Source organism: Notechis scutatus, chromosome 4 (assembly GCF_049901735.1).
Source record: "Notechis scutatus isolate UNSWTSFEM ecotype Mainland chromosome 4, rNotScu1.2, whole genome shotgun sequence".
Taxonomy (NCBI): Eukaryota; Metazoa; Chordata; class Lepidosauria; order Squamata; family Elapidae; genus Notechis; species Notechis scutatus.
The window spans coordinates 99,329,303-99,357,198 of NC_142012.1; the positions used below are offsets into that span (position 1 = coordinate 99,329,303).

Consider the following 27,896-nt stretch of genomic DNA (forward strand, 5'->3'; position numbering starts at 1 on the left):
TAACTAAATAACAGGGGCATTTTAAAATGGGAATATCTGATTCTGTGAGGTTACAATTTAAATTTAGATATAAGACAATACAGGTAGTCCTTGACTTACAACTGGTTGCTTAATGAACATTCAGAGTTATGATGGACGTCAAAAGAATTACTTACGACCCATCCTCAGAGTTATGACTTCTGCGCCCCCAACCCACCCACCCCGGTACGTGATTGCATTTCAAGCACTTGGAAACCAGCTCACATTTACAAGTTAAAAAAACTCCCATTGGATATACTGGATTTGCTTAACAACTGCATATTTGCTTAACAGTCATGATGACTTGCTTTTTGACCATCATAGAAACAGTTGTAAAATCAAATCCGCTCAAGCTGTACCTCAGTTTAAGACTGCAATGATTTATGACTGAAATTCCGGGTTCTATTGTTATTATCAATTGAGGTGCACTTGATGGAACACAAATGTAAACTAATTATTTCTGAAATGATTTTTTTTTAGGTCCAGCATCATTGGAAGAATCAAACAAAACTGATGGTTAGTATTAAAAAAATGTAGGAAATCATTTCTATTCAGTAAAAAAACCCTTGTAGAATCAACTAAATATGCAAAACAGGAAAAAAAAGGAACTGATTATCTGGAGAAAAACATCATAGAAGGAACAAATGTATTGCTATAGAATCTAATTAGGAGGCAGACTTCAGAGATCCAAAGAAATTCATCAAGGTTTCATCTTGAATACCTTAAAATGCAGCTCCCTTTTGCTGTATAACAAACATCTGAAATGAAAATGACTTTCTAAAGCAGATGGTTACCTGAAATGTGGACCTGTTAAGTAAATAAAAATATAAGTAAATAATACAGTATATTAAAGTTACACATTATTTGGAGACAAGGACACAAATGTATATATTTAAACTTGTATTAGTTTTAATGAAATCAGTTCTGTCCAGAAAATCTTACCTGAAGACTTACCTTTACTATAAAGGGCTAGTTTGGTCAAATGGAGTATGAGAGATATCGTTCAAAATGTGGTAAAGCCACAACACTACAGTATAAACTGTGAGTTTGTGCATGGGTGTCTTCAAGCTAGCCTTACCTCCTGGTGGCTATATGGTGAGTTCCTGCAGTTTTCTTGGCAACCATTACAGAATTGGTTTGCCATTCCCTCCTTCCTGAGGTTGAGAGGTTGTGACTGGCCCAAGGTCACCCAGCTGACTTTGTGCCAGAAGAGGGACTAGAATTCATGGTCTGTGTTTATAATATGTATCTTTTACCACTTCACAAATCCCTTCTTAATATAGGGCAAAAAATATGGGTATATCTATGAACATGTTTTTTATGTTGTTACTGCTAAAAATGATAATTCCAATGGATAGTGATCAGGACTGTCTGCTTAACTAAATTAGATATGGATTATTCCCCATTTTATTTTGTGTTTTTAAAAAAAGTGTTAAAGAAGTCTAGCTCAAAATGTGAAAATGATCTTAAAATCATTTTATTTTAAACATTGTTATCTTGTTTAACAGACTCAGATGATGATGATCAGGAAGATGGTCCTTCTGAGGCAGATTTCTGGAGGGGTCCACCACAGGATGTTGATGAAAAAACAAGGTCTGTCCTGGGACCTTCCTTAAAAGTTTATCTAAACAGAAAAAGAATTTTAATTAAGAAGCAAAAGCATTGTTTTTTTATTTTTTATGCACACAGAGACATATAGTATATAGGTATTTGTGTATGTATGTGTGTGTGTGTGTATGTATGTATGTATATATATATATATATGTGTATATATATATATATATATATACATGTAATATATATATATATATATATATATATGTATATATAAAGCATGTAAGATACCTCGCCGTTCCAGATACTTTGAATCTTAAGAAAACATATAAAGATGTGTGTGTATATATATATATATATATATATATATATATATATATATATATATATATATATATATAGTGTATGTGTGTGTACCGTGTTTTCCCGAAAATACAACCTACCCTGAAAGTAAGCCCTAGCTTGATTTTTATACATTTGCCCTTACCCCTCTCCCCAAATAAGCCCCAGTTAAGACCCACTCCGGGATGCACAGGGTGGAGTGAGGCCCATGGGTAAAAATTAAGCTAGGGAGGGATGGGGGTGGTGGAGCTGCCCTATTACTTACCTTCAGACAGTTTCAGCCAGGCCTTGCACCTGACCTGCCTTGCTGACCCACTTCTTCTGCGACTGCTTGCCGTTGCTTATGCACATCGCCCCGGCCTCCGTTTTGCTGTCAGAGGCCTTTAGGAAAGGCTTCTTCAGCCAAGAAACAGGTTCCAGATTGATGCACGTGGTGTCCCCAGACTCGTTTCACCGTCAGAGGCCTCCTGGAAAGGCCTCTGCAGCCGAAAAACAAGGACCGGATTGATGTGTGCGTCACCCTGGGCCTCCATTTCATCTTCAGGAAAGGCCTCTGCAGCCAATAACAACTCTGGATCAATCCAGAATTCTGTTATCAGCTGCAGAGGCCTTTCCTGAAGGCCTCTGACAGCAAAACGGAAACTGGGGGTGATGCACGCAAGCGGCCACAGAAGAATTGGGGCTCCTACTGGGCGGGGCTGTCGGTGCCACTGCCGCGAGATGAATCATTGGAAAAAAAACCTCCCCGAAAATAAGACCTGGTGTCTTTTTTGGTGGCAAAAAAATATAAGACTGGGTGAAATGTGTGTGTGTGTGTGTATCTTTGAGAAGTAAAAATATTTGAGAACTCCATAAGTACTGGAATAGCATTAAATAATTATATATAGAATTGTAACTGTGTAACTATAGCTAAACTTACCTATAATATCTTTTTCTTTTCTTTTGTTGCATTCTTTTACTTAAAAAACCCCACTGTGTTTTCTTTACTTTGATAACAGATGTGTTTAGATTTGTAATTTTTTGCTGTTCTCCATCATTATTTTAAAAGCCATAAAATTTTTAAAAAATATTTAGTAGGCCAGTCTAAGATGATTAGATTTCAGAAAAAAACTATTTTGAAGGAAAATAGGCACTTAGCTTGATAATGTCTGAAATAAAACTGAGCCCTATAGCCACCATACATAATTATTCATTGTATGTGGAAGATTGGATGGATTAGTTTCTTATTCTCAGTTTGATCTATGGTAAGATTCCTTTATTTCCTTCTCCACAATTCTAGAAAACTCAAAAGAACAAACTCTTCGCTATTTAACTTTAAACTACCTAGCCTTACCTTACTAGAAGTGGAAAGTTTGCAGTGAATACATTTTGTCCTAAGGAGAAACCCCTAAAGCTGGAGTTGCCTAGTCAGATAAATATTGTCAGCACACCCTTGCTGGTATATCTGTAAAATGTGGAACTTTTGCTGTAAAGCATTCTCTGGATGTATACATAAAAACTGCTATAGTCTTGTTCTGATTCAATAATGTTATTCAATGTTATGTATTTATTTTATAGGGAGGAAGAATTTGATGAATACTTTCAAGACTTGTTTCTCTGAAATGAGATCTCCAAATCTGAAATTTGTTTCTTCATATTCCTCATAATCTGTAAATAAAAAGCAGGTTTTCACATTTCGTTCAAAATATTTTTTTAAAAATATGTGTTTTTAAAAAAATATGTTTTTACTTGAATAGGAAATAGGAGTTATCCTCTGCATCTCTTTCACATTGACCCATAAGTGTTAGTTTAAATTAAAACTTTGGGTAGTAGTTTTTATTTTTTAGTAATGCCAAGGTTTTAAAATTATAATCAGATGTATTGTAGAGTTTCAGTAAGATTCAACATTACCGATGATGAAAGAATCAGTTTAGAGAAGCTGATGTTAGCTAAAAAGACAAAAGACATTTGTTTTTTATGGATTATCTGAAGCTTAGTGAAAAACCAGAAACTGAAGTCCAGTCATTAATAAATACAGTAAGAATTTTTAACACAGGTGTAGAAATGGAATTTGGTTTAGATAAATCTACTACAGGAACAATAAATTGCACTTCCGGTTTGTCGGCTTCATGGCGGCAGGATTTGCAAAGCTGCGCGATCCCTGCCGCGCTAGCCCGTTTTGGGCTCCGACCCAGACGGGTGCGAGCTAGGCTGCCCTGCAGGGGCAGCTGAAGGTAGGGGGATCCGGAGAAGGGTTTGGGGGTGTTGCAGACCCCCCCGGCCGGCAGAACCCCTTTTTCCCAGGACGGTGCAGCGGCAGTCCGTAATGGCCGCCACAAAGAAGCTGGCAGCCGGGTAAGAATGCCCAGGAGGAAGTGGAGAAAGTGCTTGAGAGGAGAAAGTCTTTCTTGGTTTCTAGGACTCTAAGACATATTTAATAAAATTCCTGAAAAGTATGACTTTCTGAATGATACCTTGAGAGAAGAGGAAAAAAGCGGCAGTTTAATGGTGCTGAAAGGATAGCTTACCCTCTTTTTTTACGGAATAAAAGTGAACATTAAGAAACCTATTTTTTTAGGTGAAAACTGGCTCTAAGCGGTGAGTGGGAAAAGAGAGGACTAAAAAAATATATTTGTATGCTAAGACCTTGTTGGAGGAGATGCCTTAAGGATTGAAAGACTAAAATATATTGCAATAAGATTTTAAGAAACAGTTTTGGACTTTCTTTTTCTTTAATTGATACTACCCCAGGAGGAGAGAGTGGGAACTCTGTCTTGGTTTGGACTGACTGAGAACTTTGGGATTGTCTTATTTTTCCTTTGGAATATTCTGGCTGTTGTAAGAGAAAAGAAAAGAAAAGATTTATAATGGCTTCTTCTATCGAGGAACTGAGAAAAGATTATGAGCAAGCAAAACAAAATGGTAAAGCTGGTTTGAAAGAAGCCTTCCTTTTTTTAGAAATGGCGCTTATTAATTATCAACAAACATTGCAACAGATGAAGACAGCAGAAGAAGAACAAAGAGAGGGAAGCCATCTTTAATAAATCTCAGAACTCGACCAAGAGGGAAGGAAGAGGAAAAAGAAGAGAAATAAAGGACTTAAGATTTAAAAAACATTTAAGAAAGGGAAAAACAAGGTGCAAAATCAATATAAGGATGGTAAACAAAAGGGAAGAGGAATACGACAGAGAAGGGAAGCCAGTAAGGCAGAGGCTAGAAGAAGGGGGGCTAGAAAGGTTTGTTGGGGGAAGAAAGAAAGGGAAAAGGTGGAGAAAAAGCTACAAAGTTTTGAAATTAAATGAGAAAAAGAAATTTTTTTTAGGGATAAAGGATAAGTATAATTTCTTCAAAAAGATTTTGCAAAGGTACATAAGATGATATTGTAGTATTGTATCAGAAATAGAAAATTTAAATGGCTTGAGAGTTGATAAGAGATTAAAATGTTGGAATGTTAATAATGATTGGTTTGAAAATATAATATGAGGGAGATTTAGAATATTAAACTTTAATTAAAGAGTTTATTAAGATTATGGTATTGATGTTATTATAAAACTTTCATTATAGTATTTTGTTTTTAATATTTAAATCTATTGCTTAACTATGTATTTAATTGTTTTAGATGTATTATTCAGTTAGAATGTACCAAGCAAAATCGGATTGGGTAGTTTAAAGATTAATTTGATTAATTTAGTGGGGAGATAGAAAGGCATCATACTCTGATTAGTGATTTCAGGAGAAATTTCTTTCTTTTTAAAGGAATGAGACAAAGGTATAATAGAGAATGGACAAAAGATATAAATATAATGACTCAAATTAAGATGATTAATTAAGATAGAATCAAGAAAAGTGAAATATGTGGAGAAGTTAATATAGAAGACTTAGAATGGTAAATAAAATAAGTAATGATATGTAAGATGAGCCTGAATATAATTGAAGTCCATGAAAAGAGAGATACCTGGGTCCAAGTTACTTTCCAAAAGATCTTTTTATGTTTTGTGTGTTGTGTGATTATGTTGTTTTTTTGGGGGAAAATTAATAAAACCTTGTAGAAATATAGAATGAGAATAATGGTAACTAAGTCAGAAAGAAGTAGATGAAATAATAATAATAAAATTGAATAAGAGTGAAGAGAAATAAAGGGAAATTGGATAAGAGGTTTTTGTATGTTTATATGGAAATGGTTTAAAACAGAATTATAGTTTATCTGACTTGTTAAATTTATAATGGAAAAAGGTTTAAACATGTAATGGATAATGATGACTTGTGTGTTTTGAAAATCCATAAAACTTGTTTTTTTTTAAAAAAAAAGGAACAATAAATTGGGGTAAAGTCATAAATAGAAATGGAACTGAAATTGCCAAATGACCAAACCATTAACAAGGAACAGGATGAAACCTACAAGTATCTGGGCATTTTATAGCTGAATAATATCAAGCAGGGACAAGTTAAAAATGTGAATAGTAAAGAATGCATGCAAAGATTGAGAAAACTGCTAGACAAAATTGAATGGTGAAAACACCATCAAAGCCATCAATTCCCGGGCCGTAGCTGTGATGTGATAACACTGCTGGAATAATTAACTGGACACCAATTGAACTGGACGGTGGGGACCAAAGTAACAAGAAAACTGATGAATATAAATTACATCCTAGTAGATAATATAACTTTTTCACAAAAATAGAGGCAGAGCAGAGATTTATTTCAAGTCAAATAAATTGTCATAGAAAAAGCATTCATTGACTGATTATGTAAAAGACAGCCAGGAACAAGCATTGATGCAAATTAAAAATTGGAACTTATTGAATGTGTAGAGGAAACAAAACATGGAATGTTGAAATGATGTAATAAAAATAAAAATAATGCCATTACATGGTTAATTTCTACAAAAGATCAAGGGGAAGATGGATAAAGATAAAACTTGGCAATGGGTTATAGTTAGAATGTTTATAAAAGAGACGTCTAGAATTTGACAACTCAAGATGAAACTATTTAAACTAATTCAATCAAAACCAGAAATGAAAAATCATCAAGTGATTTGACATGCAGATTGTGCAAAGAAGCAGAAGAAACAGTAAATCTCATACTTGGCTTGTCTAAGAAGAATAATTATAAACAACGATATAACATCTTCACCAACATGATTTATTTGGAATATCTGTAAAAATTATCATGTGCCAGTAATGAAAAATTGGTAGGATCATATAGTTGAAAAAGTAGTCATAGATGTACAGATTAAAATATTGTGAAATTTCTGAATACAAACTAATAAAGTCTTGTCACTTAACCAGATTTAACTGGTTGAAAAGAAGAAAGTGTGGATAATTGATGTGGCAATACTAGGAGATAGTAGAATAGAAAATAGAGAATTAGACAAAAACACAAAGCATCGAGAACTAAAAATTGAAATGGAAAAAAATTGAAATGGAAAAACTAGCTGTGATGGTCTCGGTGGTTATTGGCATAGTGGGTATCATCAAAAGTCTTGAATAACCTTTATTAAATAGGCAAATTGACAAATTTTCCTTCTGTCAATTACACAGCTTGAGATGCACATTGCCGATGCATTATGATACTCTAGGTTTTGGGGAAGAACTCCATGATTTCACATTGTGAATAATAATAACAGAGTTGAAAAGAACCTTATAGGTGTTCTAGTCCAACCCCCTACCCAAGCAGAAGACCTTACACTATTTCTGACAGATGGCAGTCCAGTCTCTTTTTGAAAGCTTCCAGTGATGAAGCTCCCACAACTTCTGAAGGCAACTTCTGTTCCATTGGTTGATTGCTCTCACTGTCATAAAATTTCTCCTTATTTCTAGGTTGAATCTCTCGATCAGTTTCCATCTATTATTCCTTGTCTGGCCTTCAGGTGCTTTGGAAAAAAGCTTCACACACGCACACACACACACACACACGTGACAGCCCCTTAAATATTGGAAGACCGCTATCATGTCTCCCCTGGTCCTTCTCTTCACTAGACTAGCCATGCCCAGTTCCTGTAACTATTCTTAATATGTTTTAGCCCCCAGTACCCTAATAATAGAAATAAACAATCATAGTTAGTCCCATCAACCTTTTTAAAAAATCTGTAAATAAGCCTATAAATACCATTTTTTACCAGTATCCACCATATTTCCAGTTCTCTTTTCCTCAGGTGAATAAGCTTCTTTCTTTTCCTTGTCTCCTCTGGTTTCTCAGCAATTCTGTGTGAGCTATCATTGTACTGGCAGCCAGCCATCTGAGTTTGCCATTAAAGGGGGATGATTAATACTGCTGGGCAGCACTTCAGTCTTGAAGGCCAACCGATACTTCACCGAAGGCTAGGGGCAAATCGCATAGCCCCTGTTTGCAGCTCCTTGACCCAACTGCATCTTTCCTGGAAACTTGCAGCTGTCTGCAGCTGCAGCATCAACCTTGGAAATATGTGATTTCCGGGAGAGGTATGGCAAACTGAAGATGCCTCTGCAAAAGTGGAGCTGACAGTTGTGGCAAAGACTAAGGGGCTACTTTCCTTGCTCTATCGCTGATGTGAAGCCCCTCTTTTGAATGCTTTGCACAGTCCCGGTACCTTGAGCGAAGTGAGATGAAATGCTCTCAATACAATTGAAATAAATTTAGGGCACATCTGTGAACATACAGTGATATTCAAAGGAAGGTGACTATCACTTCAAAAGCTAACAGTTGAATGTGCCATCTAATTAGATACCTGACTCCATACTTATTGTATAATGCAGAACTTGGATGAATGTTCAAATACCTCACTCCGTGCAGAGAAAACCACAGATAAGGTTGACTATTGAAGAACTCTTAGATTAACAATAAAGCAGTAAATGATATTTTAGCCCTAAGAAGGGAGAGAGGGTGAGAAATAGACTTGAGAATAACTTCTCTTTGATACTGTTTGGGGTAAGAAGGGGCAGAGAAAAACCCTGTCAAACAGTTGATGTGCTGTTATGTACTCTGCAAGAAGTAAAGTAGCATTGTGGACTTTTGTTTCCTCACCCAGATTCTCAAAAGGACTGACTCTCAAAGAGCTACTTAAAATAAATTGCATTTTTCACAGATCATGCACACAGAAGTAAGGGTGAAGCAAGGCTAAACTAGGATGTCCTCAAAAGGCAGAGAAAGGTAGTCTTCTTTGAGGGATTCTTTACATAAGAAGATGGATTTAAAGGTTAATTCTTTGACACGTTGCAAGATGGCAGTCGAATCCAATAAGCGGCAGCCCCTTTACATCTATCTAAATGGTCTCTCAAGAGCTTCACAGGAGCTGCTTGCAATAGCTGTTCATTCAAACCTTATTAAACATCTGTCTGTTTTGAAGGCTAACTTGTAGAATTTTGTAATGCAGTTATTGAAACACTGCATCTGCACGTGCTGCTCTAATTCAATCATGTACAAGCAAATATCCTCTTGTATCTATATTTTTTAAAGAAAAACATAGACATTTACGTCTCAGCTGCATTTTAGTTCTACATTATACAGTTATCTTGTGCCAGCCACCTAGAATCATTAGATAAGGCAGCTTAGAAATAAAGGAACGAACAAATGAAATAAGTATAGAACTACAACAGCAACAAATTAATGGAACAGACTTATAATGTGGTTATCACCATAGCCTTTAAAATATACAGGAAACATTTAGCTGTCCTTTGTGAAGGGGGGAAATACTTCCATCTTTATTCTAAAGGGCATGTTCTATACAGGGGTGGGATTCAAATTTTTAACAACCGGTTCGTTGGGCATGGCTTAGGCAGTGGGTGTGGCTTGGTGGTCATGTGACTGGGTGGACATGGCTTGGTGGTCATGTTATTGGCTGGGTGTGGCCAACTCAATATTTATTTATTTTTATTTATTTATTTTTATTTATTTATTTGATTTGCCAATTGTTTACAAGATAATAAGTATAAATGTATACATAGTTGTGAATACATGAAATGGGTACATATAAGAAAAATAAAAGAATAAGAGAAACAATAGGACAGGGACGGTAGGCACGTTGGTGCGCTTATGCACGCCCCTACAGGCCTCTTAGGAAAGGGTGAGGTCAATAGTAGACAGTCTAAGGTTAAAGTTTTTGGGGTTTGGGGAAGAAACTACAGAGTCGGGTAGAGTATTCCAGACATTGACCACTCTATTTCTGAAGTCGTATTTCCTGCAATCAAGTTTGGTGCGGTTTACTTTGAGTTTGTATCTATTGTATCTAATATCACTCACATCGAGGCACGCATCTCCTCGCCTGGCCTCTCATGATTGTGGGGATGCTGCAACAGTCGTAAGCGTGAAAAATGGTCATAAGTCACTTTTTTCAGTGCCATTGTAACTTTGAATGGTCACTCCATACAAGCAAAGTACCAGCAAAGGAGGGGAAAAAACACTCCAGAGAAGTTCCTGAGACAGGAAGTCTAGTCCTGCCAAGAATGTAATAAGGGTTAATGGAGAGGCTGTTTCTGTAAGCAACACCAGAATGTTTCCTTCCTGCCTTCCTTACAGGATTAGGCCAGTAATTTCTTCTAACAGCCGGTTCTCTGAACTGCTTAGAATGTTAACAACCGGTTCTAGAGAATAGGTGCGAACTGGTAGAATCCCACCCCTGGTTCTATATTTCAAGATAGAAAAACAAAATGGGAGAACTCTTAGGTATTACCATGCTTGTCTTATCATTTCTGTAACCTTGTTTATATTGGGTTTATATTATTACAGAGCAGATCGTAATGAAAATCTCTCCATTGCCCTGTTGTCTTAAACTGCCTCTGAAAGTGATCCATCCATATAGATTGGGTAATGAATTCAATCAATATGGAGACATAAATATCCATTATTGGATTTCATGGCCTTAAATTTCATGGGTTAGCAGGTTTTCCCATTCTTTTTAGTTTTGGGAAAGACAAATTAGTATTAAAAAACTTCCACCTTGTAATTTTCCGTTTGGATTGTTTTAAACGCCCTTAATGTGGAAATAATGTGTAATTACTACCAAAGAGACAATGATATACAGTAGATATAATTATAAAAGATATAATTCATTTGCCTGAGTCAATACAACATTTGTAGGCTAAACTGAAAAATCACCCAAAATACCTTTATGACTTGTTCACAGCCTTGCACACTCATATAACCATGATTTGCAATGTTTGTGGTCAGTTTGTGATATTACTTCCAGTTTTTGGCAAAAAAAAAAAAAGTCCATTGTGAAAAATGGATTTATTTAACAATCACACTGTTAACAACTGCTGCAAAAAATATATATTGAAAAATCAGATCTGATGATGTGATGCCTTGACTTATAACTACAATGACTTACAACCATAATTCCAGGCTCAATGATGGTTGAAAGTTGAGCACTTTCTGTATTAGAATCCTTTTGCGAGATTTAGATTTTTTTTTTTTGAAATAAGCCTGTTTCTAGCCATAAGCTTATGCTGAAAATAGATCTTTCAAAATGAATGAGCTATAACTTTATTGGTAATAGTAAAAGTATAAGAACATAAATTATTCCAGGGGAAATAACTAAACATAATATAAAACTTATTTCTGTGCATTAATAATTACAATGCTACAATTACAGTGCTCTGTATTGTGCAATATAGAATTTTATCATATGAAATTAACTGAAAGTTGTGTAAAATTATAGTTTCCTGAAAGTTCACAGCATTTAATATATTAAATAAAGACTTGAGAACAGCAGCAACCAAGAAATGAGTCCATAATCACTTTTGACAAAGTAATCTCAAGTTATCCATTTCTTTAAAATGTTCCACTTTCCTTTGGTGAAAATGTTCCACTTTCATTCTTTTAGTTAGTACCAGTAGATGAGTAAAGACTGGACAGTTTATGCTCCATTATATTGATAGAAATCCTTGACCTCACTGAAGATGTTGATAGATTTCTTGATAGTAGAAATGCTTTTGCATTGAATTATAAAATTATACATGTTTTTGATTTGACATCTGCTGATTCTCCATTTCCAGCATCATCGACTAATAAAATGCAAAAAATAGGTATAAATATGCATGCATTATTAATGCATTATTAATTATCAGATGTATAAAACATCATGCCACATGGATATTTTGGAACATAAGTGATAGACTTTTCTCTTAGCTTTAAGCTTTTCTCTTAGTTGATGTGAACCGATTATACCAGATTGTATTTGTTATGATTTTTTTTCATGTTAAATAGTTCTTTTCTGATTTATTTACATTAGTATTACCAACATTAGAATTAATTTTGAAAATTGGGGATCCCCATCCCCTCCTTCCTTCCTTCCTTCCTTCCTTCCTTCCTTCCTTCCTTCCTACCTTCCTTCCCTCCCTCCCTTCCCCGAAGAAAGTCTCTGCAACCTAGAACAGACTTTAAACGAAGGGTTGTGAATTTTGGCTGATTTTCTGCTTTATTGCTTCGTATTGTTCCAGAATCTTCTGTCTAAACCAATTTAAACTCTTTCATTTAGTGGACTCCTAGGATATTTAGAATTTGCTCATTATGATTTGTCATTATTTACACTAATCCCTAAGGATAGCTGGGTTAATCTGTTGCAGCAAAGAACTGATGGAATGTACTGCAGACCATGAAATTATATCAATTAAAACTACATTTGGTACCTTAAGTTCCAACTCAGCAAAAATTCTCAGTGTTACGGAAATGTTTGTATGTATCCATGGATTGCCTGAATCAGCACATTTCTATATGCCTCACCTTTCTTGCCATCATCTTCTAGCTTTTTCTTTTCTTCTTCGAGAGCTTTCATCTTCGCGTCATAAATATCACCTAGAGCTTTCCATTCCACTCGGTTGTTTTGAAGACCATCAAACATAGGTGTAATTTCTTTATGGAACCTTGAGAATTCCTAAGGAAATAGTAGAGCTCCATATATTTACCATTAAAACAGTAGATTAGCAGAAGCAATGTATGCATTTTTATACATAGAAAAATCTTTATAAGTCAAGAGGAAGATGCAAGTTTCAAGATTGGGAATGCTTTCCTAATATCTGTTTCTGTTTTAATGCAAGCATATTCTGGTTTTACTGAATGTAATGCAGGTGGTTTGACATCTTGACTGGAAAATACATTAACACTTGTAGGAAATATTTCAGAGACTCAACATTCACAAACATATGAGCTTATATGTACAATATATTTGCTTGCTTTAATTAACATCTTGTCTTTTCATCAAAAACAGCTCTGTGCAGATTTAACCTTGTGTTTTGTATTTCTATGTAAGAACATACATAATAAAAGGGAATGATATGACATTATCCCTTACCTTATACACAAAGGTACATACAAAATCAATGAAACCACATTGAAGCTTAGGTAATTCATCCTTCTTGGCTCTGTCCATCAAAGGCTAGAAAGGGTTGAAGAAAGTAATTAGTGGGCATGTAACTGGATTGTTAAGATTGAAATCGTGTTGTATAAGATAATAAACTGCTTACAATTGGCTGTTGCTGTAAGACAGTTCTTTCAAGATCGCCTTGCTCCCAAAATTCACTTGCAACCATCAAAGCAACCTAAGAATGGATAATAATTAATGTTATGTTTTTTGCAATAGTTGTCAGTGAATAGAGTAATTGGTCATGTCCACCATTAAAGCATGCATTTATTTTATGGATATTTTTACTATTTTAATGTTTTTAATAGCTTTATAATTTTAGAATTGTAAGTCGCCCAGAATCACTTAGTTGAGGTGGATAGCTATAGAACATGAATGAATGCATGCATGCATATAATATGAATGCATGTATGAATTCATGAATGCATTTGTTTGCCCATCACACTCAGTTTCTCGCATCTAACATATAGTAGGGTGGATATGGACAGTTATGTGAGGAGTTGAACATGATCAACCTTCCAAGCCCAACACTTGCATATTAAATGTTATATACTACATACAAATAATTATCAGTGGTACTCAAAATCCTTACTGTAAAATGTTTTAAGCCTGCCACAGAGGAAAGCTTTCAAGCAGAATTAAAATGGGACTGAATTGTTTTTAAATGTGTTTTTGGTTTAAAATTAATCATGTTTTTTTTTTTAAAAAATGGGGTACATATTGTGGACAGAGGCACATGGGAATTGACCTTGGCCTTGCTAACTATCAGGTCTGCATGCAGTGCTGAAAACCAGGGGAAATCTGATTTAAACATTAGTAATAAAAGGAAGTAACCAGGAACACAATTCTATCTATATTTTAATGTAGCCAGATTTGGTGTATTTGATTGCTCCATGTAAAAGGATATTGTAGAAAAAGACAGAGAAAAGGATTTTTTCCTGTGGAAAAAATACTAACCGTTTAGAACAGGGGTCTCCAACCCCAAGCCCACTACCAGGCTGCGTCCCATTCAAAACTGGGCTGCACCAGTGGCAGGTGAGGGTGCGTACAGGTGTGCAGCACCACTTGTGCAAGTGGGCGGGGCCAGCCAGGAGTGGGACTTCAGGGTTCTCCAAACTCTGCAGAATCTTAACTAGGGGTTGTCCCAAACCCCCAGCAGCCCACCCCTGGGTGTACCTCAGGGCTAGATTGGTCTTTGGTGTGAACTGGAAAGGACCTGTAAGGGAGGTTTGCTTCCTTAAAAAAAACATGCCAAATGTCTCCTCAGTTGCATTATATCTAAACTGCTTTGCAAATACAAACACATAGACTGAAGAGCATACATTAAATTCTGAGTTTTGCTTAATTCTTATGGTGCCCACCTTACTTTGCACCTCCCAAGGTTTAGTGATGGCAGAAAGGTCACAGCCGGTCATCATCATAGCCCTTTAAATGAAAACAATAGATTTAGATATATTTTTTTAAAAAACCAGTAAATTCCATGATGCCGGAAGAGAAACATTAAATCTACTTACATGATTACTTCTTTTTTGGTAGGGTCCATAGTTATGTATTTAATTGCTTCATTCTCATCTTCCATTTTTTCAGTGACATCCACTATTTTTTGAAACATAGTCCTTTTCCTGAGAAAAATACGTAGTAACTATTGTAATACACATGTCCCGTTTTTGTGGGCCTGCTTCAACACCCAGTACTGTGTGAAGAGTTTGAACTTTCACCTTTCCTCCCCTCCAGTTCCCTGTGTACGATCCAAATCTGCTCTCAATTGTCCCTAAGCTCTTAAACCACGTTTGAGAAATATGTGAAAAAGTCCTGATAGATGCAGGTCAATCAACAGAATGGCGCCACTGAATGTAATTCATAGATTTCAGGAGCCCAGCCAATAGATTAGTTGACAAGGCAGAAAGGAATAATGTTTTATCATGCTATATTTTAAGGATCATAGTGCCCTGATGCTTGAATCATGCTGAGTTTTCTTATTAAATCTCAGTATCGTATTTACATTGGGTTTTTAAGTAGAAATGTTACAGAAAGTACATTTGAATGCCATCGTTTTTGTGAGGGGTAGACATGCAAATGTTCAAATCTGACATAGTCACAGATGAATTCAATTGTTTTAGGTTTTATATCATTTAACTTGCCTTTGACAATGATTAAAACCACAAAAGAGCAAAATAAAAGGGCTCTTTAAAATTAGAATAGGACAAAATGCAATAATGTTAATGGGCATAAGAAGACTTTATTGTTTTGTAATAGGAAGTAAAGGACTTACTTGAAATACAGAGCCAAGTCAGTTGCTATGATGCAAACTTCAAATATATGTAGAACATTTTCATGCTGGCGTTTATTTAGATTTTGGAAGATGTTTAAACTCTGCAGAATAAAGATTTTTTTTTTTTTTTTTTGCAAGTCAGTATTGCTTCCAAAGTAGAAAAATAGCATTTCCTCCATGTAGGAATGCTATTGGTTGGCTATAGATAATAGGAATATTTTATGTAATGAATGAATGAATATTTTATGTAATGAATGAATGAAAATAAGCACGGACCTCATCTTGTAGCAGGGTTTTACTGTACTCTAGATGGTGCCTTTCTAAAATGGAGGAGCCATGGAGTCTTGCCAATGGAGCTGCTGACCTGGTGAAACATTAGAGAATTGAGAATATATCAGGGTTCCTCCACCCCCAAATCTTTGTACATTTTAGAACAACCTGTGAAATATAGGCAACATTCTTTTTCCATGCCCAGAATGTCCCTGGAATATCTCCTTATTTGAGAAGATCAGGGACAAAAAAGACACATTAAGGCAGGGGTGTCAAACTCAAGGCCTAGGGCCCAGATCCAGCCGGGGGATGCTTAGATCTGGCCCATGGGGCCACCCCGGAAACAAAAAAAGACCGGCCCATGGTGCCTCTGCTCGTTTTCACTGGCAGAGCGCTCGGGCCACCTCAGGCGTCCCCGACATGAGAGACGTCAAGCTGGCCATGCCCACCCTGGCCCCCTGAGATCAAACACACGGCCCTCAATGAAATCGAGTTTGACACCCCTGCATTAAGGCCTTGTTTAGCATTCCTATTTTATCTCTTAACATTCATGGAAACCTAACTCAAAAGCAAGTTAGATTTGTTAGATTTTGAGGAACAAAACAGGTACTTTCAGCTCTGCAAAGCTCATGACTTATATTTTGCCCCTTGACTTCCGATGGTCTTCACGTGGCAAAACAATTTGCCCATTCTTCAAAGATCCTTTACACCCCTCCAATGGCACCTATGTATTTATTTAATATTAAGCTTGTTTACATGTAAATTCCCCACTTCCGATATAGAGTTTTTCATTGTTTCTTATCAATGAAGTCCTAACAACAGATCTTCCTGCTAGTCAATCTCTGATTCCAGAACTTTGGAGCTCAACAAGAGCAAAAGATCAGGTGATCTCAGCAATCCTCTCTGGAGACCCCAGAGACAAGTTTCTTGGGCCAGCTGTGACTGTTAAATCAGCCATTGTTTGTTCTCCACCATTTGCAACGTCTGAGATGTAACGGATGTATCAGATTATAGAACAACCTTGATACCGAGTTTTTTTTCCATTTCGGTTATTTTGAATTCAACAAATAAAAAGTCTCCTTAAAAATCATTATCACCTTCATCGTGATTATGGTTTATACCTCTCTCACTTTCAGAGAAACTCAGAGAAGTTTAAGAATAAATAAACCAGATTGTGATTGAAGAATTAGACGTTTAGAAAAACCTATGAAAGAAGGAAACTGCATTACAATCTTAGAGAAATAAGGTAAAATATAAATGGGACTGCTGTTAAGCAAAGCAGAGGCTGCTCCTTTATCACCATTTTTCTTTTCGTTCCACCTTTTTTATTTACTTATCATTTTGCTTTTGTTATTTTTCTCTTTCAGAATTTGCATTGCTTTTATTCTTTTAAAGTTTTAGAATAAAATTACGCATGCATGAGTGTACACAAACACATACACACACAATAAAAGTGGCAAGAAAATTAATAGTGGCTTCCTTCTTTAAAATAAACTTAAAATAACCTAAAAATCACCCAGTTTTGGACTGGTTAACTCACAAATTCCTGAGTGGATGTTATCTCTAACTGGTTTTTTTAAAAATCTGATTCCCAGCTGAGCATCTTTTTGGAAAGAGTTATATAGTAAGGATGTTGCTGTGGAGATGCTACCAGAAAGTTGAAACCCAGGTGAATGGATTGAAGAATAGGAGAGCACCCCAGTTTTGCCATGTTCCTTCAGAAGTAGTATGATCTTATCCAAGAAGATTGACTTCACAATTCCATCCATCTCTTCTCTGATATGGATTCAGCTTCAGTTCCTGGGGCCTCAATCATCATTGCATCCAAACCACTGTCAGGCAACTGCACAACCTTTTCTCATTCAGGTGGAAAGGGGAGATGCAGCTAAGAATCATCAGCATAATGATGACATTGAACTCCAGATCTGAGGTTGCACAGATGTAGATATCAAATAACAAAGGGGAGAAAATTGAACCCAGTGGGATCCACAAATTGAGTGACATGGGCCAAGCAAAAATCTATTGCCACACCTTGGGGCAGTTCTGCAGGTAAGGATGGAGCTACCCTCAAGTTCCACACACACACACCTAGGACAGTCCAACAACATCCCCTTCTCAGGGTCCCAAAGACCACTGGGGGATCAAAGAGGATCAGCATCTAGTCTCGCCCCAATGTCCAGCACTCATTGTGTCTCTCTCACAGTAGAAGTTATTAATTGAAGGTAGCCAAAGCTGTTTCTGTGCTTCACCCACGTTTGAAGACAACATTTAAAAGCAGGCATAGTACTATTATAGTAGGCCACAAATAAAAGCACCAAGCCTTGGGTGAAGTATAGCAGGTTTTCATATTCCATTTTGAGGAATGAGGGAGATGAGCAAGTTTTCTCACCATCCCCATTCCACCTTAAAGAGAAAAGTCATGTAAGGGTTGTACTCCCTGACTATCAGCTCCTTCATTAGCTAAATAGAACTCTACATTCAGCAGCTGTGGATTTCCATGCTTAATACATATTGAGTTTGGCTCTGAATGTTCAACTGGACAGAATTGTTTAGACTGACTTGTGGCCTTCCCACAAGAGCATTGCATACTCTTTCCAGTCAAGTATATGCAAGAATGCTAGTTTAAGCATGAAATGTTTTATAATGACATGAAATAACACATTATTTAGTAATTAAAGATACAAAGAAATGAACTACTCACTTCATTTGAAATAAGTTGTTGGTTCCTCTATGATCAATATCATGGCAGAAAGCTGCAGATACCATAGCAAAGGCTTCTAGGTCAGTATAATATTTCTTTAACCTACCGGTCTATAAAAAGAGAGACGTTTAAAATCATTTCTTTATATCTACATGTACATGTACTGGTATATCTCTGTCTCTATCTAGTATATCTGTATCTAAATCAACTGTACACCTACCCCTATACAGCATATCATATCATATCATATCATATCATATCATATCATATCATATCATATCATATCATATATCTATCTATCTATCTCTATATCTTTATATATATTTTTATCTTTATCTATATCTATCTATTATCTGTCTATCTGTCTATCTGTCTATCTGTCTATCTATCTATCTATCTATCTATCTATCTATCTATCTATCTATCTATCTATCTATCTATCTATCTATCTATCTATCTCTATATAGATAGTCTACCTATGTATCCATCCATCATAATGAAAAGTAAACTAAGGCTTAGATCCAAAGAAACAACCAATACCATCAAAAGAGCAAACATGGTCTGTCCGACATTAAATCCATGCCTCCAGTTGTGGTAAGTGATGTCACGATATCCTTTTCTGATTGTGTACATCCATCTTGTGAGTACCTGTGAAAAATGGAGACATTCCATTCTCTTACCATCGTATAGTATTTGTGAACATTGTATAGGAAAACAGCTTTAATGGTCATAGTGAAATGATAAGGCAAGTGAGAGAGATATACTTTCAGTTTCACAAAATTGAGTCAGCCTTGCCAGGTAGTCCAGTCCAGGCAAGAGTTACATGTAAGAGTATTAACTCTGATTTCATTTTAAGCTTACATTAACAGAATCTTGCAAGTTTCATAGAAATTTCATAGAATAACAGAGTTGGAAGGGACCTTGGAGGTCAGGTCATCTAGTCCACCCCCCTGCTCAAGCAGGAGAATCTGTTCCAATTGTTAGCCTCTACCTAGGACCGAACTCACAGCCTCCTGATTGTGAGGCAAGAGCTCCACCTCTAGGCCACTGGAGCTGCTGAAAGTACATCTTGACATTCATAGTCCAAAAAACCTAGGAAGCTCCCTTCTGTGATATATGCTTGTGCTGTCCAGACAGTATATATTTATTTGGAAATTGGGAGCTGTCCCCTTAAGGGAATGCCTCTTGAGAAATGTAGTTAATGCATCATGGGAAATGTAGTTCATGTCATATGGTCACATCTGTAATCCTGATTGGTCACTGAATTGACCCTTGGTTGGGTTGGGGGAGTTTCCTTTATTCTTGTTTGGACTCCAGCAGCATCGTGCTGTTTTGCTCCAACATTATGGGATGAAGATAACAGTATTTTCACACTATGAAGTCAACTATGCAAAGAATTGGACATTAGATGAATCTCGACGTAACTGTGAGTTATACCTTGAGGATGCCTTGTGATCCAATAAAGAAACTTTGTATGGAAGCCTTTGTAGAGTTTGCCTGACTGTCTTTATATTCAGCCAGCAATTTAAAGACAGAACAGTGAAAATACAGTTATCTTCATCCCATAACGTTGGAGCAAAGCAGCACGATGCTGCTGGGGTCCAAGCAAGAATAATGCAAACTCCCCCAATCCAACCAAGGGTCAATTCAGTGACCAATCAGGATTACAGATGTGACCACATGACATGAACTACATTTCCCATGATGCATTAACTACATTTCCCAAGAGGCATTCCCTTAAGGGGACAGCTCCCAAATCCCAATTAACCATCCCAATTAACTATATACTGTCTGGACAGCACAATGCTGCACCCCATTCATTCTACTGATTCAGCTGCCTCTAGTCTTATCTGGCTGTTACCTAGTTTGCAGCTCTCCCTTTTGTCCCCCAAGGTCATGGCCACATCCCAATCCAGTTATAGAGGAAAGATGGATTTGTGCTAGAGTCCCCTGATCATGCTGCCAGTTGTTGTTTGAACAGGAGACAAGAGCTCAAGAGAAGTCCCAAAATTATATATCAATTCTGTCTGGGTGTGTGTTACACCCATCCAGAATTTAACTTGGAAAGTCCCTCAGATCCTGGGGGCACTTTATCCAGCATGCAGCCTTAGACTTGCTAGGATGAGATCACCATCTCCAAATAATAAGAAGAGCCTTGATGGCATCACTTGTGCAGCATCACTTGAGCAGAAATGTACGGCAGAGTATCCTCTGCATACCGATGGTACTTAACCTCATGCCAATAGATGATATCACCCAGTGGATTCATGTGAATATTAAATAGGAGGGGAGAATGCGCAGAACCACGCGGGAGTTTGTAAAATAGGAATCTAAGGCTAAATTTCTCCCCTCCTACCAACAACAACTGGAACCTGTCCCAGAAAGGAAGAAGAGAAGGCCATGCCCTTATTTCCAATCCCTGAAGTCAGCCAAGAAGGATACCCAATCTGATGGCATTGAAGGCCACTGAGAAATCAAGAAGGGACAGAACAGATGCACTATCCCATCCTGATCTTGTCAAACAGCATAAGCTAATAGGATCCCTAAACAGGACAACCAACTGGCATTCTGTGGATACAATAAAAGATAATGGTTTCCCTTGTCCAGTCATGTCTGATACCAGGGTGCGATGGTCATCTCCTTTTCTTGGCCAAGTGAGCCAGTGTTGTCCAGATATTTTCCAAGGTCATGTGGCCAGCATGACTATGCACCAAAGGCGCACAGAACATTGTTACTTTTCCACCGAAGTGGTACCACATTTGCACACTTTCAAACTGCTAAGTCGGCAGGGACTGGGGCAGGAACAGGAGCTCAACCTGTTGTACGGTGCTCGGGTTTCAAACCTGGGCGGTCAGCTTTCCAGCTGACAAGCTCAGCTTGTTTAACCGCCGAGCCATCATGCCCCAATAGGTACAATTGGAATGGGGAAATAATTAAATTTTGCCATTCTTATCATGCCAAGATAACCCTTCATAAAAGCTCAATTGGATTCACTCCTTGTTCTCTGTCTTGCAGAACTCTAGGTTCTCTTTCGCTTTGTCTCCCCCAACGTCTACAGAGATTCTCAGTCATCCAGGTCATGATTGTCTCAAAGGTGCTTTTTCAATAGGCAACTGGACTTTCTGGTTTTTCTTTTGAAGACGTTTCGCTTCTCATCCAAGAAGCTCCTTCATCTCTGAATGAGAAGCGAAACATCTTCAAAGGAAAACCAGAAAGTCCAGTTGCCTCTAGAAGAAGTCATCTCCTCAAATGCCTTTGAAATCTAGGGATTTTTTCCAGATCCACATGCAGTAGGCACGTTCCCATGTAAGGCTGTCACATCCCCTCATTCCAGAGCGTGACTAACAGGGCATTGAATCATGCACCAGAGCCTTAGAAATAACTCCAAATTCCTTCTGAAACCCAGTGGGATCTCATCATGGGCCCCTTCGATGTCACATCTAGAATGCGTTTTCTGGTACATTTTCTCCTCAGGCAGGCCTATTGTGAAATCAGTATCCATTGGCAAAGATCATATGTCATGGATTTCATCCTGAACCATCTTTATTGGGGGGGGGGGAAGGAGGGGTGGGCTGCTGGAGTTTGCAGGGGTTCAGGAGAGCTCCTAGCTAAGATTCTGTGTAGTTCGGAGAACCCCCTTAATCACACTCCTGGCTGGCCCCGCCCACCCTGCCCCACCCCTCTCAAGAGTCCCCACACGGCCCATTTTGGATGCAGGGTGCACACAGAAGCTTGGGGAGGGTGAAAAACGGGCCTCCTGGAAGTTTGGGAAGGCCGGTAATGGGCCCGTTTCCTCTGGAGAGCCTCTGGAGCCCGGGGAGGCCATTTTAACCCTCCCAGAGACTTGAGGAAAGCCTCCGGAGCCCAGGGAGGGCAAAAACATCCCACCCACCATGGTGCAGGAGGCTGACTAGGCCACGCCCACCCAGCAACCGGGTAGAGAACCCTTTGCTAAAAATTTTGAAGCCCAACCCTGGAAAAAAGGCGAAATGAACCCGACCTGTGGTGGTACTTTGAACTTCTCTATGACTTTTAACTGGAAGAACATTTGTATGCCACACTTGATTAAGTCATGATCTGTAACGGGGAAGTCGCTGAAGCGAAATTCAAAAAGTTCAACACTGCCTGGCTCGGGCAATTCTTCTGCCTGTTGAAGGAGAAAAAGCAAGATAACCTCAGTTGGAGCGGTAAAAGTTATTGCAAGTTATCACTTTGCTCAGCATTTATTGTTTAGGGGGAGAAGTGCCTCACTAGCCACTTGGAATGATCACCTATGCAGAATTCTCATGTTTCAAGAGGCACGTCTCATATAAAAACTTAACCTGTTCGATAATTATGAATTTATTTTTGCAAGGAAAAATATTTTTATGGGCAGTGAAATTTATTGCTACCTGGTAGTTTCTGTAAGATGTCAGTTGAAGAAAAGATCGTCTGAACTGTCCAGATCAGGGGTCCCCAAACTTGGCAACTTTAAGACTTGTGGACTTCAACTCCCAGAATTCTCCAGCCAGCTATGCTGAATTCTGGGAGTTCAAGACCACAAGTTTTAAAGTTGCCAAGTTTGGAGACCTCTGATCCAGATCATTTGCTGTAGGACGAACACATATTTTACAGTGCCCCTTCGAACAAAATCTGGCTCATTAAATAGACCCTGTGTATGCACAGATGGGGCATTGAACCTTTAGCTCAAAGGTCTGCAATTTCAGGAAAAGAAGCAGAATGGAAAATTAGGACTAGCGTCCTAATAAAATGATTCTGTATAATTGTAAAGGGCTCCCTAATCCGGTTTCTTATTACAATGAGCAGTCTGATGCTTTAAGAAGCCTGACAAGCAGGGGATTATTGGCACTTTCAGGTCATGCTCTCCAGCTGTCAGATGTTGCTAACTGAGCATTACAGAATAACAGAGTTGGAAGGGACCTTGAAGGTCTTCTAATCCAATCCCTATTCAAGGAGGGGATCTATACCATTCCGGACAAACGGCTGGTCAGTCTCTTCTTGAAATCTTCCAGTGATGGAGCACCTACAACTTCTAGAGGCAAGCAATTTCATTAATTAATTATTCTCACTGTTAGGAAATTTCTCCTTAATTTTGGTTTGGACCTCTCTTTGATAACCTTCATTCATCATTTCTTGTCCTAGTCACAGGTGCTTTGGGGAAATAGGTTGATGCCCACCTCAAATATTGGAAGACCTGCCATCATGTCACATTAGCGCCTCTCTGTGTTAGACTACACATGCTTAATTCATGGCTCAACGCATCTCTCCCTGACTCCATTACCACAGTAATAGACTATCATGTTTACCGATCTGATCGTGAAATCCGTAGAGGAGGTGGTGTTGCTATCTTCTATAAAAAGTCCCTACATCTAAAAAGCATCCAAGTTACCCAGGAGTTTGCTATTCCTGAGACCATCGTCTGTGAACTGTCCTTAAATATCACATTTCGGTTCTTACTATGTTACAGAGCCCCTGATTATGACATCGAACATGCAAACAAGCTAAATATACTACTAACATGGGCAACATCGTGCCCACATGCTTTTATCTTTCTTGGTGACTTCAACCTACCTCATATTAACTGGACCCTTAACGAATGTACAACTGAACCCACACATGCAACCTTCTACAATGCTGTAACAAATCTGAGACTAGAACAACTAATAACCAACAATACTAGGCTTAACAACTGCCTCGATCTCATCTTCTGCAATAGTTTGAATTCAACTTACGGAATACAAATTAAAGAACCCTTTTCCAACAGTGACCACAACATGATTGACTTTTGTCTCAACATACGTCCGCACAAAAATCATCACAACGATGGAATCCTGAATTATAACTTCAAAAAAGGCAATTATGATCTTATAAATAACGATCTCTCACCCCTTGATTGGCAATTTCTATTCACTGGATGCAATACTGTAGAAGACCATTACAACATATTTTTACTTGAAGTCAAAAGGGTCATCAAACCATTAACAACTCCCAAAACCAGAAAAAACAAGTTACCCATAACAATAAGGAAGCTTCTATCCAAAAAGAAATCACTTTGGTGAAAAAACAAATCTGGTCACATTGCCAACTTCAAAAGCCGATACAAAAATTTATGCCACCAGATAAAAACTGAATGAACCAATTATCACATTAAACAAGAAGAAAACCTTCTACACACCAATTCCACCCACGCTTTCTACAATTTTGTAAACAACAAACTAAAAGACTCCAGGTCCATCCCACCCCTGAAAGGACCTAATGGTAAAGACTGCAACGACAACACTATTAAAGCCAACTTCTTTAACACATTCTTCGATTCAGTATTTGTAAACAGCAATGGATCATGCCCAGTATTTCCTAGTCGAACCACAGACAACTACAATGATCTAATACCTATCAATTTTACAGAAGACAATGTTGAAAAAGCACTACGCAATCTAAAACCATCTCTCTCTATTGGACCGGACGGAATATGTGCCTACTTCTTAAAAAAGCTATCCATTGCCATAGCCGAACCTCTAAGCATAATCTTTGAAAAATCTTTCAGGACCAGCTCCTTGCCAAAACTATGGTCACAAGCCAACAGTCATCCCCATCTTCAAAAAGGGAGACCCCAGCCTAGTTGAAAATTACAGACCAATCTCCTTATGCTGCGTCACCTGTAAAGTCATGGAATCAATTATTAACGAATCCATCATCCTCCACTTAGAAACAAACAATCTACTCTCTAATAAACAATTTGGTTTCAGGAAAAAACTATAATGTAATCTGCAACTCTTACACTGCAAAAATATATGGACTACACAACTCCATCAGGGCAAAGCAATAGACATAATCTACATAGACTTCTGTAAAGCCTTTGCTTCAGCGGTACACAACAAACTACTCCTAAAACTAAAATCTTACGGTATCTCTGGACACCTGCATAACTGGATAGAAGCATTCCTGTCAAACAGACAACAAATGGTCAAAATTGGGAGCGTCCTATCAAATTCTGAACCTATCAACAGTGGTGTCCCCCAAGGCAGTGTTCTAGGACCAACTCTTTTTATACTCTACGTAAATGACCTCTGTGATCATATCAAAAGCAACTGCATTCTCTTCGCTGATGATGTAAAGCTATTCAACACCACAGACAATACTGCTATCCTTCAAAAAGACCTCGACTATGTATCAGAATGGTCAAACAAATGGCAACTTGAAATCTCAACAAATAAATGCTCTGTCCTACATATTGGCAAAAAAAATCAGAAAATAAAATACAGGCTGAATAGTCAAGACCTTGTTGATGATCCAAACTCTGTCAAGGATCTTGGAATACTCATCTCTAATGATCTAAGTGCTAAAGCCCACTGTAACTACATAGCCAAAAAAGCGTTAAGAGTTGTTAACCTAATCTTACGTAGCTTTTTCTCTGGCAATCTTACACTAATAACTAGAGCATTACAAAACATTTGCTAGACCAATACTTGAATACAGCTCATTGGTCTGGAACCCACATTATGTATCTGATATTAACACAGTTGAGAAAGTCCAGAAATATTTCACAAGAAGAGTTCTCCACTCCTCTACTCGTTGCAGAATACCTTATGCCACCAGACTTGAAATTCTAGACCTAGAAAACCTAGAACTACGTCGCCTTTGGTCCGATCTAAGTATAGTATATAAAATCATACATTGCAGTGTCCTATCTGTCAATGAATACTTCAGCTTCAACCATAACAATACAAGAGCAAACAGATACAAACTCAAGGTTAATAGCACCAAACTTGATTGCAGGAAATACAACTTCAGCAACAGAGTGGTCAATGTTTGGAGTACTCTCCCTGACTCTGTGGTTTCTTCCCCAAATCCCAAAAACTTTAACCTTAGACTGTCTACTATTGACCTCACCCCTTTCCCAAGAGGTCTGTAGGGGGCGTGCATAAGTGCACCAACGTGCCTACCCTCCCTGTCCTATTGTTTCTTTTATTTTTTTATTTTTCTTATATGTATCCATGTATTCATAACTATGTTTTTACTTATACCTATTATCTTGTAAGCAATTGACAAAATAAATAAATAAATAAATAAATAAATAAAAATAAATTAATTCCCACAACCATTCCTCATTTGGTTTAGCCTCCAGACTCCTAAATCATCTTCGTTGCAGTCTCCTCTGCAGTCTTTCTAGAATCTCAACATCTTTCTTCTATCACATTGACCAAAACTGGATGTGGTGTTACCGGTGCAGTATAAAGTGAGAATACCATGGGAATTCAAATGAAGGGAAAAGAAATATAAAAAGGTATTCCCCCTCCTCCAATTCATGAAAATCCAACAGAAGAAAGTGAGATGGTATAAAATGAGGAAACACAGATCATAATGCAAACTCTGCCGTTTTAATACATGATGTCACAAGCATGAGCGAAAGGCACCAAGCTAACTTTTGTGTTGTCACAGTTGGTTCTTGAATAACCTAAGAAAGTCTGCATGCCACGAAATGCGTGCTCATTGTTCTGACAAGCTCTCTAGATTCAACCATACTATTGACAAGATCTCTAGATTCAACTGGTGCTATTGTTCCAGTTGGCGAATGGAAGGAATGTAGCCTTCATTCAGTGAATGGCCAATCTAGAATCGACTTAATCGAGTCAGCTCACAGTGACACTGAAACATTTAAATACGTTCCTTGGATGGATCCTAAGCTCAGGAGGTTTTACTATGCAATCAACCTGAGCAATATCAATCTTGTGACTTACCAAAATAGAGTTAGACAGGAAGGTCCAATATATGAGTGACATGCTCTGGACCCAAAGGTTCAACTAGATTAGAATATTACTTTGAATACCATGCAATCATGAAAGATGGCAAAGGGAACTAAACACCCACATGTTATAAAGTCTACTTTGTAAAGGCAGAAATAGTAACCATTTATAACAATAGAGGAATCCCTAGGTAACTATTACAGGTAATTGATAACATTAGGAACTGAGAAGTTTTCTTACTTATTGTTTATGGTACATTTGTGAATTACATACAATTTATAGCCCAAAAGAGAGGAAACACTGAAATGTGATGCGAGGCAGAGAAAAAACAGGATAAAATGGAACATTATATAGCACTAGTAAAACGAGAGTTCTGTATACAGATATTCCTCAACTTGCAACTATAGTGGAGAATGGAATTTCTGTCATATACCATGACATTCATAAGTCAAGATACCCAATTTGACCAACCTAATGTTACAACATTTTTTTGCGGCAAATGTTAAGCAAACATGGTGGCCTAGAGACCTTAAATTAATGAGGTAACCATTAAACAATCGTGGTGATCATTAAGCAAAACCATCATCTACAATGAGGTGTTTTTGCTTGGAAACCAGAAGTAAATATGAGTTTCTTACAGAAAATATTGGAAATCACAGTCAAATGCCTACAGGACACTGT

The 27,896-nt window shown here is 37.6% G+C and overlaps 2 protein-coding genes across 3 annotated transcripts in view; one reads left to right on the forward strand and one right to left on the reverse strand.

Moving 5' to 3' along the window:
- LOC113414053 (protein FRA10AC1) overlaps window positions 1–3,587 on the forward strand; it is a 29,988-nt gene extending 26,401 nt beyond the window's left edge. Inside the window, exons 12-14 of the mRNA XM_026670760.2 lie at window positions 499–534; window positions 1,527–1,611; window positions 3,472–3,587. Of these exons, the coding sequence (XP_026526545.2) occupies window positions 499–534; window positions 1,527–1,611; window positions 3,472–3,514 (164 nt within the window). The 3' untranslated portion in view covers window positions 3,515–3,587. The remainder of the gene's footprint in view (window positions 1–498; window positions 535–1,526; window positions 1,612–3,471) is intronic.
- Window positions 3,588–11,082: 7,495 nt separating this feature from the next.
- PDE6C (phosphodiesterase 6C) overlaps window positions 11,083–27,896 on the reverse strand; it is a 40,792-nt gene continuing 23,978 nt past the window's right edge. For both annotated transcript variants that reach the window (XM_087964197.1, XM_026670669.2), the window contains 11 exons: window positions 22,472–22,618; window positions 19,012–19,119; window positions 18,472–18,581; window positions 15,777–15,864; window positions 15,501–15,601; window positions 14,743–14,850; window positions 14,590–14,653; window positions 13,332–13,406; window positions 13,160–13,243; window positions 12,592–12,742; window positions 11,083–11,873 (listed from right to left, as the gene is read on the reverse strand). In XM_087964197.1, coding sequence (XP_087820323.1) covers window positions 11,812–11,873; window positions 12,592–12,742; window positions 13,160–13,243; window positions 13,332–13,406; window positions 14,590–14,653; window positions 14,743–14,850; window positions 15,501–15,601; window positions 15,777–15,864; window positions 18,472–18,581; window positions 19,012–19,119; window positions 22,472–22,618 — 1,098 coding nt within the window. In that variant the 3' untranslated portion in view covers window positions 11,083–11,811. The remainder of the gene's footprint in view (window positions 11,874–12,591; window positions 12,743–13,159; window positions 13,244–13,331; window positions 13,407–14,589; window positions 14,654–14,742; window positions 14,851–15,500; window positions 15,602–15,776; window positions 15,865–18,471; window positions 18,582–19,011; window positions 19,120–22,471; window positions 22,619–27,896) is intronic.